Source organism: Aricia agestis, chromosome Z (genome assembly GCF_905147365.1).
Source record: "Aricia agestis chromosome Z, ilAriAges1.1, whole genome shotgun sequence".
Taxonomy (NCBI): Eukaryota; Metazoa; Arthropoda; class Insecta; order Lepidoptera; family Lycaenidae; genus Aricia; species Aricia agestis.
The window spans coordinates 3,440,685-3,462,043 of record NC_056428.1 but is presented as its reverse complement, the minus strand read 5'-3'; the positions used below and the strand labels follow the sequence as shown (position 1 = coordinate 3,462,043).

General features: G+C 35.7%; 1 protein-coding gene across 1 annotated transcript in view; it reads right to left on the bottom strand.

Moving 5' to 3' along the window:
* Positions 1-21,359, bottom strand: part of LOC121738644 (tRNA dimethylallyltransferase) — a 285,733-nt gene that overhangs the window by 27,483 nt on the left and 236,891 nt on the right. The window contains exon 4 of the mRNA XM_042130844.1: positions 2,070-2,193. Within this exon, the coding sequence (XP_041986778.1) occupies positions 2,070-2,193 (124 nt within the window). The remainder of the gene's footprint in view (positions 1-2,069; positions 2,194-21,359) is intronic.

The following is a 21,359-nucleotide window of genomic DNA, read 5'->3' as shown; positions in this document are numbered from 1 at the left end:
CTCGACTGTTTCCAGTGTCATATTTTTATTTTTAATCTAATACAGTATCAATTGGGACTCAGTTATACGCATTCGCAACTATCCGGACTGTCACCATCTAAATTAAAAAAATAATAATAAAAACTTAGTTATAAAATAATGAAACATAGATTTTTTGTGTCATTTTAAAATAAAAACACAAAACAATATTATAAATTATGTACTGCCCATAATTTCCACCGAATCCGCTTTTCTTCATAGGTACATTCGATTATCCGGATTTTCGAATATCCGAATGCCTTAGGTCTTAGAAGGACAGTTAGTCCGGTTAAACGTGTTCCTACTGTAGTCTGTAACTCATAATAACTAATACAACATAGTGCCTTTACACTTACTAATACTTTTTAGGGTTCTGTACCCAACGGGTAAAAATGGGACCCTATTACTAAGACTTCGATGTCTGTATGTCCGTCTGTCTGTCATCAGGCTGTATTTCAAGAACCGCTATAGCTAGAGTTCTGAAATTTTCACAGATTGCGTATATCTGTTGCCGCTATAACAACAAATACTTTAAAAATAAAATAAAGTTAATATTTAAGGGGGGCTCCCATACAAGAAACGTGATTTTTTTGGCCTGTTTGCTCGTTATCAATAATGGTAACAGTTAGGCACTTGAAATTTTCACAAAATCCCTAATTTTATTTGTAGGTACTTTAATAATTATTAATAAAATTAAAATAAAGTAAATATTTAAGGGGGGCTCCCATACAAAAACACATTTTTTTTGTCTACTTTCACTCTATACCGGTACGGAGCCCTTCGTGCGCGAGTCCGACTCGCACTTGGCCGATTTTATTTTTACACATCTTATAACTATTCAAGATGCGCTTTTTTGTTTGTCATCTCTAAATATTTTTATAAATAAGGAAGATAATGAAAAATTGATGAGCATACATACAATGTTTGTTGCAAAACGCGAATTTATAGGTCTCACTCAGGTACGTTGCAAATTTTATTTTCATTCCACACACTTACTCACAAAGGGTTATAGTATTTAAAGGGATGCTATAAAAAATATAAACAATAATGCATTCCTGCGCGCAGGTGAAGCGTTTCACGCTAGCAACCCTAAAGTAATTAACAAAAAACGATCTTTTTGCAAGTGGAATATAGTTCAAAATAGTTAAAAGCAAAGTTAGATCGGCCATAGTGTTATGAAATTTATTAAACGACCTTATTTTAGAGGAATAAGGTTCAAAATGGTATGGCAAAGTACCCGACCATAGAGTACAAACGCTCGCTGGCAACACCTGCCAATCTGTGCGCGAGCGCAGGTGACCGTTGTTTACGTTTTTTAACGCAAGATGGCGGCGTAATTTAAATGTCGAGTTAATGACCTGCCCTTTTTCTTTTTTAATGGCGAATTCGCATTAAGATTGCAATTTCCAACCGCATACGTTTATGACTATTAATTCTTCTAAAAATAATTTTACTGGCTGACTAGTCTTACAGAAATTTATATGCGCCACAGGCCACAGCCCACAAGACAATAAGAATCAATATAATACCTACCGTTTCTATTTAAAAAAAAAATTATGCAATAAACTTATTTGACCGTTATGGAATTCAATCGATATACTCGTATAATAATTACAAAACGCGAATGACGACATATAACAATAATTATTATTATCATAATGGCTCCAGAGCCAAGGGTAGCAAGACCTTTGTCATTTCATTAAAAAGCTGAAACATTTTCTGTACGTGAACCCTATACAGGGTGTAACAAAACTAAGTGATTTAAATACTTTAGTGTTACATATGTATGTATCCCTTATATTAGGGTATACAGTTCACTGTGAAAGTAGCAGCGCTGAAAAAACATTTTTTTGTGATTTCTATGGGCACGCGCATGAGCGTCATGAACACATTACAAAAGTATAAAAAAAAATCTTTTAGAACTGCTACTTTCACAGTGAACTCTATACAGGGGACACGTTCACACCCTAGAGTATTATCACTATGTTTTGTTACGCCCTGTAGAGCCTAGAGGTCGGAACGAGAAGCAATTATGGAGTTTGGGTCGTTACCTGTTCACATTTCAGCCATAAGATGACCGTGGCCCCGGGGAACCGGAGCTGGCCCTCCGTCAGCCGCTGCTCATCCAACACTTCGCTGTGCCGCCTGCCCGTCTTCAGCCATACTTCAATTGACCTGAAAAAAATTGCTAAATGTGACTATTTTAGGCCCGCAGTTTTAAAAAATTATAACAGCATTTCCAGCTGCACCACAGTGTGTTATCTCATTTGAGTATTACTTGGTTTATCTACATTTTTCACTAGCTAATCGTTGTATGTTTGTAAAGGACACAGAATATCCTTTTTAGGGTTCCGTACCTCAAAATGAAAAAACGGAACCCTTATAGGATCACTTTGTTGTCCGTCTGTCCGTCCGTCCGTCTGTCAAGACCCTTTTTCTCAGGAACGCGTGGAGGTATGAAGCTGAAATTTATATCAATTACTCAGGTCTACTGTCCCTTGAAGCTGTGAAAAAATCAAACTTCTAAGCCAACGCAATTAAAAGATACAGCCGTTTATGCCGCAAATTTTCGACACTTGCAAGGGAATCAAAACCTACAGGGTGCTTCCCGTGAACTCAGAATCTTGAAATTTGGTACGAAGCAACGTCTTATAGCATAGATAAAGGAAAAATTACGAAAACCATAAATTTTTAGTTACATCACATAATATATTTTTTTTTAATAATTTTAAACTTACTACCCATTTCCTCATAAACGCGTAGAGGTATTAAATTGAAATTCATACCAAATACTCAGGTCTATAATACCTTTAAGCTGTCGGAACCCTCGGTGCGCGAGTCCGACTCGCACTTGGCCGGTTTTTTAATAAGTAAAATATAACCTTGCAGATGTCCAATTAGTGAGGAATTAACCCTTAATCACTCACTTCCGAACCATGTCCTCAGTTTATTGTCTTTTAATTAAAAATAAAACGTACATGATAATTGTACCATTTGGTAAATGACCAATAAATATGCTGATACAACTTACATAGATAACTGAACAGATTATTTAGAAATATAGTGTGCATAACAATGAAGCAAATATATTATAAAATTCTGATTTCAGATCCAAAAAAGAGAAGATTGTTCATCTTATACCCTTTAGTCTGAAATCTGAAGTTTGTTTATAGTATAACATTTGGCTACGGAACCCTAAAAAGCATAGACTATAGAGCCTCCTCTTTTGGTCAGTTAAAAAGACTTTAACGCAGGCAAAGCCACAAAACCGGTTGTTTGGTAAACAATTTCACAGGGAGGCGTAGCCGCTAATAGCAAAGTTAGCGCTAAAATACCGCTATAATAAATCAATAAGCAATAACTAAAAGGCTGTAACAAAAAGCTTACAAGTGTTCTTTGTAGAATTAAAAAAGAGCGGTCGAAGACCTATTACATCAGCTAAACCAAATGTCTACGCGGTCAGTGGCTGACTCTGATGGCTATCTTTTTAGATTGACTTGACTTTTTCATTTGCACGTTAATTATTAAATTGCACCTACTTATCTGATAAGTCTGGATAAGACTTAATAGTAACTACAAAATGGCGAGATATTTCAATTAACGGTACCTAATCAATCTGTCTGGCTTTTTATCCTGAGATAATTGGGTTTACCTATGGTTTTTTGAACCCAAAAAATAGTCTAGAATTTTATAACTAGGAATCTTTCCATTAAATGTGCATTAACATAAAAAATTGGTAGAGAATTAGAGATCAGGCAGCGAACAGATAGAAATAAGCTTTGCTTATATATATAGGCAAACTATTATGAGGAGCTAATAATGACGACACTTTGGCTGTAAAAGATTCAAGAAAATTGAATAAACATAGCTGAATTGCTCATCCTCAATAATGTAATAGAAAATCATTGTCTAAAACAGTAATAAACCATTTACCAAGTTTACGATTAAAAAATAAAGTTCTAAACTAAGCCCAAAGAAAGAATATGACAAACAAGACAAAGTTAGAGGAATAGTCTAAATGTAACAAACATTTTGTGAGTTTTAGATGAGTTGATACATGGATAATGGATATCCCTTGGAAATAAAACGAGAACTCTACTTGAACAAAAGTCTACAATTCAAAACCAATGGACACTCAAAAGAAATCAGGGTTACCGGAGATGAAAGTTATAAACGAATTGTTCAATTGATATAATTGTTTCGCCAATCGCCATTAGCGATTTGGCAATTGTCCGTACGTCCGTCCGTGTCTTTGTTGCCTCATTACTGTCCATGGGAGAGTCAAAGGAACTTGTTCCCATGGGATAAAAATAAGCATATTTTATGCCTATTTTTGTTCTAGATGTTGCCCAAAGAAGGAACAAGGGACTTGTACGATTTGTCTGAAAACTAGCCTTTGTATTTCCTATTGCATCTGTAACAATTTTAATGAAAATCGGTTGAGTAGTTTGGTGTCATCAGAGTTCAGCTTCAGACGTGTCTATAAAGTCAGATAAATTATTATGTGACCGAAATATTACGTTTTTCTACCCAGCCGCTATTTTGTACCCTTTACAGTTTACTATGTTGCAGGTGCCCGAAGGCTAAAGCCAATAGTCTCTCGAGTCTACTGAGTAACACGCGACGCACGTTGTGTATATCCAACTGATGAAAACCCGATTAAAATAAGTTCAGTAGCTTAAAGACTGTGCAGAAACTACAAGCGGTACTGTCTTTATACGCGCCGTTTTAGTTTCAGTAGCAGCTGCATCATTTTATATGTCACAAATGTTATTATTCGTAGGTCACAAACAAAAATGCACAACATTTTGGCTAATCTCTTTTGCACTAATCGTCTCTGTCTGCTCGTAAAGTAATCAATGGACGGCTTCCTGTCACGACGTGTGTCATGACATGTGTTATCTGAAGGGCGAATTACTAATTACTGTATCTGCGGTTTTTTACCCGACTGGCCCGCTCCATTCAAAATGGCACGCGAAAAAATTCAATGTTAAGGTAGTGTTACATGCGATTTGCAATTTTTTAAAGCGTTTTTAATAAATAAATACGATAAGAGATAAATATTTCTCTGTAATTCCATAAACAGAAAAGATTTCTTGACCAATTTCTGAGATTTTTCATATAAACATTCTTTGAATAATTTTTTTTATTGGTTTGAAGTAGAGATGTGTCGATCATGACTTTGGCCGACTAGCCGACTAGCCGATTAGTCGGCTGCAAAGAAGCCGACTAATCGGCCGACTAGTCGGCCAAGCCGATCATGGTTTCGGCAGTTTCCGTAGCGCTTTTTTACTGCTGTTTCGCATCGCACACGCCGCCTGCAAACCTGTCGTGTTAAGTGTGTTTACTTCGCGTCCGTTACTTTATTTTGTTTAGCTATGAATTATGAAACAGTCTTCGATCACTAGTATATTATTGATCGAAGGAAACAGTTGATAGTTTTCATTATTATTTACAAAAATAATTTCTTTACTAGCAAGTAATTTCAGAAACACTTCATTTAATTTTAAAATGTGTAACACTGATTGAGTGTGATCTCAATACATCTTATATATAAAAATGGATTTTCAAATGTGTTAGTCGCGCTAAAACTCGAAAACGGCTAAACGGATTAGGCTGATTTTAGTCTTTAAAATATTCGTAGAAGTCCAGGGAAGGTTTTAAAGTGACACGAAGTTCACTAGGACAGCTAGTTTTATACATAAAAATAGATTTTCAAATGTGTTAGTCGCGGTAAAACTCGAAAACAGCTGATCGGGTTGGGCAGATTTTAGTCTTAAAATATTCGTAGAAGTCCAGGGAAGGTTTTAAAGTGACACGAAGTTCACCGGGACAGCTAGTTATAAATAATAATCAAGGTTTTTCTTTAATATAATTTCAATAATAGCAAAAAAGTCGCCGACTAGTCGCCGACTACAAAAGTGGCCGGATAGTCGGCTTTACCGACTAGTCGGCTTTACCGACTAGTCGGCACATCTCTAGTTTGAAGTAAGCCATTCAAAAGGGCTTTTGAATAGATAAACTACACTATAATATGTTTCTGAACTTTTTGGACATTCTTTTATCTATGACTAGCTGTCCCGGTTTAAAACCTTCCCTGGACTTCTACGAATATTTTGAGACTAAAATTATCCCAATCCGTTCAGCCGTTTTCAAGTTTTAGCGTTACTAACACAATTGAAAATCCATTTTTATGTATATAGATTAGAGTGCGTATAATGATCATAGATAGTATCACAGGACTACTGTACATAATTTCACTTTAATAATAATATTTCACACAACTTTTACGAAATGTAAACAACATGCCGCAACTTTCTGGTAAGTCGCAGGAGAGACTCCAACAACATTCCAGTTTAGTTAATGGATCGAGATGCATTCTCTTTCAAAATAAACTCTCTAAATTCGAAAGGTTCGAAAATATATTTTTAAAGATAAAAATCACTCATTAAAATGCATTGAGTAGCAATATGTTCGGATAAAAGTGGTGACAAAAAGTCCCAAACATTTTAAAATATAGAATTGATGAAACATTTTTTTCTTAATAGCATATAAAGCCACAGCAAAGCCCTGCACAAAATTAAACCGTCTCAAGTGTGTACACCTCTTAGCAAGAAAAGTAACACCGATACGCTAAACAAAAGATGATATAATATTACATTTTAATGAACAAAAACACATGCTATTGTATTGGAAAAAAGCGCGGTCAACGACTCAACTTTTTTACTCTACGTCTATGGTTATAGAGGTGACGTTTGTTTTTTTTACGCGTTTTTTCCCGCGGGTATGGATTGTCACATGACGAGCCGTCAAGTCCGGGGGATAATTAATGAGCCGTCAAGTTGAGGTGGAGGCGAGCGGTATTAAACTATGGCTACCGTACACACCCAAACAATGACAGGATGAAAGTTCGAGTTTCAAATTACCTTCCTATTAGTATAGATATTAACGTATGTAAAGTCTGCTGTTTTTGTCTGTTATTTGTACCTTTGTCTGATGTGACAGACAAGTAGCTTGTTATTCGTTGTATGAATATTTTTTTAGTAGCCATTTCGTTTCCATAGAGTAAATAATAAAATAGTTCGTTGGGGTACCAAGGTATCAGTTTATGAATTAGGTATACTTATTGGTTTCTCGCGCGGGAACCTCAGACGTAGGTACTTTGTCTTTATAGTTTATAATACTAATTTTAACTAGGATTTTTGATTCATACTTAACTGTAATAGTCTAATAGTCACAAAACTTTTGCAGCGTAGAGCTTTTGATCATAAAATCTCTATGGAATTTTAGATTTAATTAAGTACTTAGATTATTCTCTACATCAATTTCATAAAACAAATGAATACTAAACACAATTTAATATATATATATATATATATATATATATATATAGTAGCCATAAATAACATATTCCTTATTAACCAATTAAAAATATCTAACAGATCATCTAAAATTTATTAATCTATCATACGATACGAACCCTTTACTAGTATTTACAATTTACATAATAATAATATTATGTATAGTATAAATAAGTCTCACCAACGACTAACGAGTGATGATTTGTCTAGCAACTCAAATGTTACCAATTAATGAATTATAATAACGTTTGAATAAGTAGCTGACAAGGAACCGGTTAGACGAGGTGGTTATCGTTGACGTCACTATAAGGCCCTGCGCACACTTTATTCAGAGTTATTTTGCCTCCGAAAAGTCGGTAACATGAGGATGACTAATATTCAAACTCGATTTATTTATATGCATCCACCTGAAGTCTGAACGCGCGGCTTGGCGACTTCACCGCGAGATCACAAACAATTATTGGTTATAACCTATTATCTATATTCTGTGTTGTCACTTAAAAGTGACAGCGCGACCGCTACTTAAATAAATCGATACTGTACGTACTACTGCTTGTGTCTTGTGATCTCGCGTTGTAGCGGCGCAACCGCTCCTGCACGCGGCCACATGTAAATCCAACCCGAAGCCCCAGGGGATGACCATTAATTAATCCAATCGAATTTACTTGTAAGTTGTAGCGAACCAAACTGGGTACAATGCTGAATCGCGCTATCGGAGTTTCTGAGTTCTGCGCTACATTTGTTGATGTAAGCTCTTAAGCTTAAGTAAGCTCTTAATCTCCCTTAGGAGATCGCAGACTTTTTGTGTGATCGAGTCTGCGGCGCACATACAGTTTGCATGGCGGGGCCATGCAAACTGTATGTGTGCCACAGACTCGATCACACAAAAAGTGTGCCGTCTGCGATGTCCCTAAGAGTCAATGGGATTTTCACCAATATTTTTGTTCTCGCAACATCTTGTCTCTAACAGAACTTAATGCCTGGTCACTGTTGGTTTTTAGTCTAATATAAATTATTATGTCCCAAAGCTTGAAAACTCCTAATCACAGAGACAATACAAAAGGCTTTAGGTAAAATAATATACGTAAAAATAAGGAAAATCATAAATGGTAATGTGCGCCTGCGCTTATTTTTAGCGTTGTGACTTTTGAATGAGATATTCGGCTACGCAAATTATAATGAAACTTTGATCGACCAATTCGGAGTATAATGTTAATTAATGTAACTGTCCGGGTGGCCGGTTGTATTATTTCCATAGATTTGTCAACGAAATACGAGAGCGGGTCCATGGACAGACGACACGGTTTATTTATCGTAACTATTATTGAGGAAAATTATCATTGTGTTTGATGATGAGTTGAATATAGTAATGAATAATTTTTGCACAATCTATACTTGTAGGGAATATACAAACCTTCCTGCCAATTTTTTAAATTTTTAACAAGGATCAATCTATCAAAATTTGGCAGGAAGGTTTAATTGCACCCTGTATTGTAACATGTCATAATATGACAAAAGGTCTAGGTAATATTATGTATGACTTTGTGTGACTTTTACTTTCACGTAGCTTTGGTAGGTAAAAAATAACATAGCGACAAATACTATTTTTAGTGATCTTCTCAAAAACTCAAAAACTTTTTTTTCTTTTTTGATATCAGTAGTTAGGGCAAGTTTGGTTAAGTTATTCTTTAAAATTTCAACTTCCAAGTTTTAACTTAGCCGCCTTTCGAGCCTTTTCTTCATCTCTGCTTGTCAATGAATCTTTATTGAAGGCACTACTCACGACTAGTCGCGGCCGGCCTATCAAGATGTCCGTACTCAGTTTATTAATTAGACCTCCAGTAAGCTGCGATTGTGTGAAAAGTGAATGCAAATATGTTTTCGCGTGACAAGCATACACACTTAGACGTGTAGACATTCTACAGTGTGTAACAAAAATAAGTGATAGTACTTTAGGGTGTGTACTAGTGATGTAACGAATGTTGGATTTTTCAGATTCGCGAATGCGAATGCGATTGCGAATATTTATCTTCAACATTCGCGAATGCGAATGCGAATGCGAATATTTTAAAATTTCAAAAAAAGCGCGCGTAAAATGTTCGACAGGTTTGACGTTTCGTGTCGGCTATGTTTAAATTGAACATAACCGAACCGATATTGCTTATAGTCTGTCAAGAAAGTGAAGAAATTAAAAAGTGGCAACATCGTAGTGTCATCCCATTTTTCTTAGATTGATTTGAAAGGGAAAGACACTAAGATGTTGCCACTTTTTAATTTCTTCACTTTCTTGACAGACTATAATTGAATGAATTTAGTCACAGAAAGTTCATTCTAAAAGTTTTGTTTTGTTTTGAGGTTAGTTTTATGTTTTATGTTTCAAGTAAGTAATTGTTTAGTTTTTTAGTAAATAGAAATTGTAAACTTTATTTAAGAATGATAGTAAAGTAATAATATACTGTAACAAGGCTGATTAATGTTAGATTTGATAAGATCTCTGAAGTTCTTTTTTCATAAATGACTAATGAGGCTTTAATTTACAATGTAGAAGTATGATTTAATAAAAATATCTAAGTGTTATCTATTGTATTATTATATTATTTCAAATGCATGCATATAATAATTTCCTTTTTGATTATTAAAACATTCGCTAAATATTCGCATATTTTTTGCGAATGCGAATGCGAATGCGAATATTGAAAAAATACGCGGATATTCGCGAATGCGAATGCGAATGCGAATATCCGTTACATCACTAGTGTGTACGTTTTCCTTGTAGAGAGCTCACTGTGAAAGTAGCAGCGCTGAAAGACGAAAAAATTTTTACTGTTGTATGGGCAAGGGCCCGAGCGTCACGAGTTTCCCCATACAAAAGTGAAAAAAAAATTGGTCTTTCAGGGCTGCTACTTTCACAGTGAACTCTCTACAAGGAACACGTACACACCCTAAAGTATTTATCACTTATTTTTGTTACACCCTGTATATCAAAGAATTTAGATTTTAGTCATCATTAACTCTAGATGTTGAGGGTATTGATTTGGTAGATAAAGTAAAAAATCTAAAATTATATTATAAAGCTGTTTGTACACACTAATCTTAGAAACTACTGGTTAGAATTGGAAAAGTCTTTTTGTGTTAGATATTCCATTTATCGAGAAAGGCTGGCTATTTTTCATCACGCTGCGACCAATAAATAGGTGCGAAGGGTCAGTGGAAAATAAGGGAAAAATGAGGAAAATTATTAACATTTCTTTATTTTTTATGTTTTGAGAGTTGATTTGGACGAAGTCGCGGACAACAGCAATGTAATATGTACATATAAAATATTATAAAGTGCCTATTAATCAAGTAAACACCATTCCTATACATTGTCTAAGGTTTGTTTGCCGTTTTAGCAGAATCTAGTTTCGGAGCGCCGGTTTTACAACGAACGATAATATATCGTGTCGTGTGACAATGGACACGTCGTGCTAGCGGAAGCACATGTGTCTCCGCGTGTGAGGCGCAGGTGGCGACCAGACTCCGCCGCCGTTATTACTAATTAGTAATTACTCATCTAGGATTCTGATCATTACTGAAAAAGTATTTTTTTTTCAACGAATACGTTTCAGACTTCATTTAAAAGTAAACAGTATAATGTAGCTATGTATTTATGTAGTTTCTTATGCTGATGTCAAACAGTGATAGAGATTAGGCTTCGCAATCCGCAAATGGCTTGTGTCATGTATGCTAAACTATATTTCTTTTTAGGGATAATCTATGAACCAGTGGCGAAGGGTGAATATTTTCGGAAGGGAAGCTGGAGTAAAAAATCTACTTACCAAAACGCTCAGCACTGATGTTCAACAATGTTCGAGTTTCAAGTTTGATAATGATGCCTTTGAAAAATGCCTTCTGAGTTAAGTTGTATGCGTGACGACTGACGGCACATACGGTCATTCAAAACTAAGTTTGGAAAACGAAGTTTCCTTCGACAGCAAATAATCTGTCAGACACACGGAGCTAGTGGTCAGACAACAGTCTCAGCTGTACGAGTCAAAATTAACAAATCACAATACAAATTAATTTAAATTCGCGACACTGCACTCTTCTTAACGCTAAATTAAAATAACATTCGACATTTAAACACAAAACAAACAAGTTGTTTACAAACACTCATCCGCCATTTGACTCATAACAATTTTACTTCATGAAGTTCATCTTTCTTGTGCGTTGCTAATTAACCTTTCTTCGTAATAACTCGCCGAGTATCGGCTTATTTCCGAGTATATTGGCGCGTGGTAGAACGAGACAGAACATGACGATCAGTTCACAGGAATGAAAAGGACAGATGCTTACTATGAAATAACGTTGTATGAAGAAATAACCCGCTAATTTATCGGCTTCTATCGGAGATGGCCTGCACGTTGCATTGCCTATATAAATTTGTAGGCGATTAATTATTAATTTAAACTATTTCAAGTGAGAGAAAAATTTATTGCATATAACATTTTGTAGGCGTTTAGTGAATTCAAAGTTTTTTAAGTATGTAAAATATTTATTAGATAAAAATGTATTTCGATTTTCCAAAAGGGAAGCCGACGGGAATCGGGTTATATGGACTCTTCGCCACTGCTATGAACCAATATTACAATTTTGTCACTCAATAGATTGTAGTACAGTCTGTCAAGAAAGTGAAGAAATTAAAAAGTGGCAACATCGTAGTGTCATCCCTTTTTTCTTAGATTGATTTGAAAGGGATGACACTACGATGTTGCCACTTTTTAATTTCTTCACTTTCTTGACAGACAGTATGTAAGAAAATTTTAAACATTCTGTAATATAACTGATAAGCTTAAAGTTGCAGGTATAGCGCGGCAAATTAATTGATAACTTGTCGTATCTTTTTTATTGAAATTCATAACTTAATTATCTCTTGAACACCATCTTCCTCAAAAATTTTATACGATCCGATACGATAATAATCCCATTATTTCCCATTAATCCCATTGAGGGAGGATGTTTTTTGGGATATCGGTTACTGAAATAGAATACAAAAATTACCAAAATGAGCGGTTCCCTTAGGAAATTGAAACAGGTATTATGAAATTAGAAAAAACACTTTCTGTTCCATCGCTAATAAAATGGGCGTAATAGTGTTAACGACCTGACGGTTTACTGGATGACTTTTTAAATGATTAAATATGCCTTCAGGGCTTAACCGACATACCTCAAAAGCATTATATCACGGTGCGCTGTCGTAGATTAATTATTATTAGTTTATGTCGTGTTAACGAATAAACGGATGTCCATTTCAGTTATTTATGGCTGTTTAAAAAACTATTAGTGTAATGTTACGAATGGAGAATAATAAAATATGTCTATATACGTATATTATATTTATTGACTATTCGAAGAGATGTTTTATTTGAATATAAAATCAATAAGTTATTTTCTATTTGTGATTCTGGCTATACACTCTACTTATTGAAATAATAGCTGTTTATTACTACCAAAATAGTACAATATAATCAAATTAGGGGTACCAACTGCATCTGCAATCTGCATACGACCAGCATCCGACAATCGTGTCGGATGACCTAATAGAGCCTTCAATCCTTTCGGAACAGCGAATAGGCGATTATTGCCGTAGAATCGGAATACCTTTCCGGTGATTACCGATGACATGAGTGGACAGCCGTGAAATCGTCGGATGTGTACCGTATTCTCGACCTTATGACAACAGGTTAAAGGCGAGGAGTGCGAGCTTAAAACAATTGGAGGCTTTATGGCGTTAGGATTATTACGTCACAACGTAATCAATTACGGTGAGGAACGTTTCACACGTCGTTGTGTTGAGCATTAAGACATGATATAGAGCGAAAATACCATAGAATGTAAGGTTTCCAATTACATCCATAATCCATAATAATATCCACAGACCACAATCCATACTTTACTATTATAACGGGAATATCCCTATACCCAGTAAAATCGGTTGAGCGGTTTGAGCGTGAAGAGGTAACAGACAAACAGACAGACACACTTTCGCATTTATAATATTAGTATGCATATTAAGTATGGATCCTCTCTCCTCCTTCGTGGGTGATTTCAACGAACCATTGTGGGTGGAAGAAGAGTCATCATTATAATTAGTGCAGTCGGTTAACAAGCCTTCATAAGCTTGTAGGAGGTATTACTTTAATCAACGCTCATAGACCAACTAACTACTAATTATAGACAGACAGACAAGTGTGTTGTCATATCACTAATTACCTTTTAGTTAATTATAATTAAGATTGACTCCCGCAACGTATTAATAAATAAAATATTGAAAAAGTTAATTTGTGTGATGTCACAGTCTTATAAAAAGTCAGGTCGTTGCACTACTAATTAAAAATATACTACGTATTTTACTTCGAAGTTTCTAAAATTGATCTTTATGTTGTAGACATTAGGATTCTATCACAAGCAAATTATTTATGAGCGGTGATTGTGACAAGTTAATTTGAATGACACTCACAGATCGATTATAATCTAGATCGACTTCTTCACCTTATGGCAAAATGTACGGTTTTAGGATACGTTCCTGGTTCCCTGGGAACATCTAAGTCTCATTTAGATCTACTAGCAACTATGCACTAGTTTGCGTTTATCGTCGAGTAAGGCTACCTAGTTTACGGTGATTTTGACAACGCACCTTCAACGTTTGGTCATGCTGGATGCAGTACCTTGGCTACCTTAGCTACCAGTACTTACCACTCATCAACACAACAGGTGCAACTGAAATGGGTATGTGTGCGAGAAGGACAGGTGACTGAAAGGGGTAGTGTGCGAAAGGGCGCGATGTATAAACAAATCGCGAACCCGCCATATGTCGGCGGCAGATGGTCAAACCGCAGACGAGTTTGTCCACCCACAACTATACTACCTCCATACCAGGATACAGACCCTTATATCCTTATCATAAAGGCCCTGTGAGAGGTAAAATAATTTTAAACGGTACAAGAAAGTAAAAGTTTGTACTTTGTTTATACTTGTGGCCGTCGTCAAAACAACGGATGTTTTGAGGGACATTAAAAAAAAGCGAGAAAGCGTTGTTATTGTGCTGTTACCCGATTGCGCGATGTAAAGGAGGGTAGTTTTTAGAACCTAAATTAGTACATCGAACTATTGATATTCGTTTGTTTTAGATCTAGGTATGCAATAAAAGGTTCCTTACAATGCCTTCGCAAGTGAAAAAGGCAGATAGATAAATGTGAATTTACGAAATTCTTTGTTATACTCTTTGTCTTTTTGTCTCCTTTATACTGGAATGAAGATATTGCTATATTGTTTCAGGTACGCGATAGAAAGGGACAGCAAGCGCAAGTGAAAGAGACAAGAAGGCGACAGGTGAATGTACGCAATTCATCGAGCTCCGCGGCTGGACGTTAGTCCGGCCATTGCACAACATTAGTCTTCTCAAATAACATTTAAACATAGAGATGAGACCCATTAAAAGACCCATACTAGTCCCATAAAAATACCGCGGCTGCCCAAAACGTGCGCAAGATCAAACCGGAACATAACGGCGGTCAATGCTCGACAAACGTACACACAGTATGAATATCATACAGTATAATCACTTAGGCGTGTCCTTAAAATCAAACTTAATCAATAAAAAATATATCCACAGCCGAACATATAACTTGAACCTTCTCCTTTTTGAAAGTCAGTTAACAAGAAAGAAGTTTCATAAATAGAATAATAATAATAAATAAACAAAAAATCTGTTAGAGTAACACAACACTTATACAATACTTATGATGGTAATCTCATGTGAGATTTTATACATAAGTAATCTTATGTATGTGTACACAAGGGCGTCGCCAGCCGATGGCGCAGGGGGGGCAAGTTGACTTTACCTACTACAATTCATACTTTTCTCATTCTCTATGAATGAGAAAAGAATGTATGAATTGTTGGTAAATTCGACAGCACATAAAGCTTTTCACTTCTACTACGAGCCTTACATCTATTACCAGATTTTAATATTATAGTGGTCGTTGTTTGCATTATATTTGGCAACTTTTTAGAATCTCTAGGGGGGGGCAGCTGCCCCTCCCTGCCCCCCCTTGGCGACGCCCTTGTGTGTACATCATGCGCTTGCGTCGTGATGCTGGCATTGTTTTGAACTTTAAGTTATCTATTAGTTACGCTACTGTGTGCGTTTGTATGTCCGTTTTAAAACAGGCTGTGTGTTATTATTTACATAATAAAAAGTAAAAACCTTGTTTATTTTGTAACAATTATGGATTTCCCGAAATTTCCGGGAAATCCCGTATCCAAATAGAAAATCCCAAACTAAGTACTTCTCTATACTTGTGTGTACACATAAAAAGTTGCCAACTGGCTCAGTTTTTTCCACAAAAAGTACAAGGAAACTCGGTACTCGTAAATTGCCAGCCGTAAAAATATTTAATTGCAGGTTGTTAAGTTCAATTAATAAGTTTTATGCTCTTTAATAACTAGCCTAAGTGTGGTGCGTTATTAACTTCTAATTGTGAAATTAAGGTAATAGTTATATACAAAAACAAGCATATTATGTGCTTTCGTGTGCGAAAAGTAATAGTTCGCGGCTCGCGATGGATCGTTTTGATACTTCCTAAATGAACTAATATGAACTAACTTTATTAATCTATTCCTCATATTTGAGGAAGATAATATAAGGAACCAATCTATGTGGCCATTGCTTTAAACTTTATCTTAGTTTGAAACCAAAAAAAGATAGTAGAGTTTAATGGAACGCAAACAGGTTTGCTGCAACTATTCCTCACCGTGTCATGACATTGTCACACACAGTAATATGACGATACCGTAGTATCGTCATATTACTGTGTGTCTTGACATTGTCACACACAGCAATGTGGCGATACGAGTACTACGCCTTTGTGTGTGTCTTGACATTGTCACACACAGCAATGTGACGATACTACTATATTGCAGCTCCTCTGCCAACTTGCCTATCGCTCATAATCTCCGACCCATCGTGCTTACTGTAGAAGTGGAAATAGCTGGCGTCATCAATATGGCAAATTGGTTATCATGGTTATCCATCATGGCTTGATTAAGCACTCGGCATGTTTATTATGGATATACTCGGCCCAGAATACTGTCTCGCCACTCTACTCGGTAGGTGTTATTAGGCCCTCGTGGAATGGTCACATTTAGCAATTCCTCTCAATCAATTCAGCAAATGAAAAATTGTCTAAACTGTCAAACTGACAAATGTCAAATCAGTACGTCGACAAGGCTTTTTATGAACTTGAGCGGGGGCGCTGCACGTAAAGGAGAACTGTCAAAAATGACGTTTTTGTATGATGGCAGCGTTAGTTCCTTTTTTCGCCAAGTTCATACAAAGCTTTGTCGATATGTAGGCATGAATTGCAAGCAGAGTGGCCGTTTTGCATTTTTTAGAAAATGAATCATATTAATATGATTCTACAAAGCGACTATTTTAGCCCCGCGGATAGGCGTCAGGGCGAGTTTTCACGACGTTTCATAAGGACATTTTGTACGAAAAATTATACGTTGACATGTTTTACAAATTCCTAGCAATTATTTTTAAAATATAAATGGGGAAATGAATTTGTCGGCAGTGGGAGAAACCCCGAGCACCGTTTATTGTACAAAAATGTCAATTGCTCCACACGCCCCCATCTGGCAATTAGCATAGGAATGTATGGAAAGTATGGAAACTCGTAAACTGCTACCTGGAACTAGGGTTGTCAGCAGGGACTTTTCAGTATGAGTGAAACAGTACAATGGCTTTGCGATTTGTGAGTACAGGCCGATCCAATCCGGTCGGGCTCTATGTTAAAATATGTGTTTTTGGAACACAACCAATTTTTGCCAGTGTTGTCTGTGATCGGCTTGTCTATGTCATTGTCATTTTTTATCTGTCATCTATAGTCTGTACTTTATGGTCTCTACATCTGTGCTCTCTGTAATGGCTCGTTACTTGCAATAAATTATTGTCTAACTTAAATTTCCAAATCTTGCTTTTTATTTCAACATCCACGCAAAATTCTTCACTCTAGCACACACACGGGAATACATAAATTGGGCTAAACACACATTACCTCTACGTATACTCAAACGTCAATTTATGTCGATTTTGTATAAGACCGTGTTATTTTTACAAAACTGGCCCTTTGATGTCCTGCGAAGTGGCAGCCCTGGGTGTAAGTATGCGGTGTAAAATCCTTATTGTGTCGATAACGATCGCGTTTTGACCCCAATGTCTTATCGCACACGTCATAATATTATAATATGTACTTTGATTTTACACACTGTACAGTAAGAAAATTGTGTAGAGCCGAAGCATCTAAGTGAAAACGTTTTTTTTTACAAAATACAAAATTCTTTATTATCTATACATAATAATATTTAATGATATAAAGCAGGTTGTATGAATTTGGCACCAAAGTCCACCATCAGTAATGTTTGTCAGTCACTGACTAACAATAGTAACGGCTGAAAAGAGAATCAAAAACCATAGGAGACTTCTTGACACTAGGCTTTCAAAGAGCAGAAATATAATTCTTCTTTTGCTATGGAAAAAAATGGCATGAATATCGAAAGTAATTTAAGAAATGTGAAAATAATTTCAAGTCAAAATTACTCCAAGGATTTTAAACATATCCTTGGAGTAATTTTGACAAGCCAAAAAAATTACCACCACCTAAACACCAACAGACATGTTGATGGTACGAATCTGTCAAAATGGAATTTAACCGGAATATTATCTGACACATAAAAGGTGGTTCCTGGGATGTAAGAGATAAAAATCGTAATAACATTCGTTTCAAATCTCAAAAATGATCCTATTTAAAATTGAATTTCACGGTTCGCATCGGAAATCGTAACAGCAATTGATACTTAAAACTGGGGGAACTGATACGGAACGTAGAAAAAAAAAGAACTCTAATCTCACCGCCAGAGGTATTTCGTTACATTTGCCAAACGCTGGTCAGTGCACTCTGGCTGTGCGGCCTCTACGCCGCTGCCGTTTCTGGGAATATTCGTTATCTGTGGCGAGTATCGGAGCTGTCAAATCTGACGTTTGGCGCCATTGGCGATTTTTAAATTTTGTGTTCCTTTTGCTGAGGCAGCGAGTTAAGGTGTTTTAGTAACATGGGGAGCGTTATTTATTTTTCTTTCTTCACAAAGTATGAAAGATGTTTTTAGGTTTAGCTTTTCCTTTAGTACGTATCTTGTTTATGTACGATAATAATACCTTTAATTTCATAGTATCAAAGAGTAATTGATTTAGGTCTACTTAAAATAAAGGACGAAGAAAGGACGACTGGCAATAAGCAATAACGACGATATGGCAGCCAGCAATATTTCCAAAGTCGTTAAAATTAATTGAAAGTTTTTGCATAACAGACAGTAATAACGAGAAAGGTTCAAAGGTACGTCTAAGATTGACAGATGAAATCGTAGAGCTTAATTAGGGAATATGCGTACCGTACTTTTTTCAGACAGCCTAATTTATTAGCGACTTTGTTGTATCAGTCGATCTATCTGATCATTTAATTAAGTAAAATACAATTACTTGGAAAACCGGCCATTGCTTTGAATAATGAATAAATTGAAGAAAAAATATTAAAAATTCCCGAAATAAAATATATAAATATTATTAACACCCAGGCCCCAGCTAGGTCATCTTTCCTAAAAACAATCTAAAAGACATAGAAATTCAGTCGTTGCCGAGAAACAATGCTCAGGGGATAAACAAGATTGTCTCGTTTACAGTATAAATTGCTAAATAAGATCGTAAATTATTAGAGTGTTTACGTTGTTAATTGCCATGTCGAAAGTAGCCGTTTGGATCATTATATTTTATGTCAAAGGGTTGGGGATCAGCATTTAATAAATAAAGGTAATAACAGTAACAATAATCGTTAAGTATACATTTTAAGTGACCTTCCAAAATTATTCGGAGATAATTTCCCCTTTGTAGACAGGAGGGATCTTAAATTAGGATCGGGTCAAAACCATAAAGTGAATATACCTAGCGGAATAGAGCAAAAATCTCGAGCTGTCAAACGTAACCAAAATTGGTTTTCATCTGTGTGAAAAATACGTGTACGTATACACTTACATAAGCATGATTGAACATGAATTCTATGAGATTAAATTGTCAATTTGCGGCACGTGCCGAATGGACGTCAAAAAAAGAGTGTTGCTGTCATGTATCACACGTCTCTTTTTACCACGCAGTGTTACTGATAGTGACATCTCTCTTGCTCAGGCCTTTGTTTCTCTATTCCGCTAGGTATATTAACTTTATGGTCAAAACTCGACTCAGGAAAAGTCTGGCCTTTCCTTTTTCCACTTTTTCTAATTTTTTACCGGCTAGGGGGTAAAAAAATCTCAAGATAGAACCCCGTCCCCATAATATTTTAAACTTTAGGTTTTTTTCAAATAATTATATTTTTAACGCAGTCGTTGGCAATCTTTGCTGGCAATTGACAACATCTTGGAAGTGGGTATGTCCGTTTGGTATCTCTTCACCATTAAACTTTCAGTTTAAGGGTAAAGAACCGAATTTAATTTTTTGCATGAAGACACATTAAGTCCATGGAAAAGATAGTGGAAAATATAAACATAAAAAAATGTACATCCCTCCGTTTTCTACCTAATAATTATGCTACTATTATGCTGATATTCATCAAAACACATTTCAACAGATAAAATCAAGGTAAACAAACAAAACAAACGAGACGTATCCTTGGAAAAGTCTACGTCGCAATTTAGGTTTACACGTTCCCGACTCCCGCCCCCCGCCCTAGCCCTCCGGAGGTCGGGGTGCCCTTCGCCGCCCTTGTCTGGTTCCCAGGACCTGTGCCCTTTACAGTCGACATAGAGTAACCTGATAATATTTGTTTATCATGAGTTCCAATGAGAAAAGTTTTGTTTGAAAATTGTTTTCTCACTTTATATAGATGTATAAATCTCTGTTTATTTTGATATTTGATTCGCAAAATCGAATCTCGATGGAGCTCTCGTGGTCAGTTCTAGCCTACGAATAATAAAAACTAAGGAAAAGTAACTCCGTCAAAAAACATGCTCAACAATACTTGTCAAAAAAGTGTACCTTAGGTACACATTTCAATACATATTTGCAATATTTAGGTGACCTTGAGCGGTACTAGGCTGACGTTACATGACAGATCAAAAGGAACCAAATTTAAAACGGTAATAGTATGGGAGTTACGATTCCTTAGTTTTTATTATTCGTATTTTCTAGCTCATTATAATCAGCCCAGTCGTTTTGGTGCTAATTTAATGAAGACAAAATATAAGAAAATCCTTCTTTACAGGAAATATTTTAAATACCTATGCAATACTATCTTTTTCTGTCAAGAGATTTTTCCAACATATAAAATAAGGATATCAGCTTTGTATAAGACATCCGTTTGGTAGATTTTATTGTTATCTTATGTTTGGCACCTTTTTACCATTTATTTTTTATTCACCAATATTTTCGTACTCTATCCAAAATGATAGTGTCGCGTAGGTATTTTAATCTAATAGGACAAACCCAACGATGCCCTTAATGTGCTTAAGCCGCACCCTTACAAGCCCATAAATAAGTTTTAATTTATGATAATGAAGATTTAGTTCCGAGCTCAACTAACAATTTCATAATGACATAAAATTATTCATTCCTCATTCTATTTTTTTAAATCAGATAAAATTTTCTTTTCAACCCCTAATGAAAACCGTGAGAGAAACTTCATTATTCATTAGTTTGCCGCGCTTATACGTAGGATTTTAGCTTCTAAACGGATGAATCGATTTTATTGTTTTATTTAAAAGTTTACGCGTTAGACTTGGATTTAAATTGGCATCAACTTCTTAAGGAATTACATGTGTACAGTTTTATTTAACTTTAGTTCTTTCCGCGGCTACGCCCGTTGACAAACTTTGGAAAACACATTCTAAGTGAAT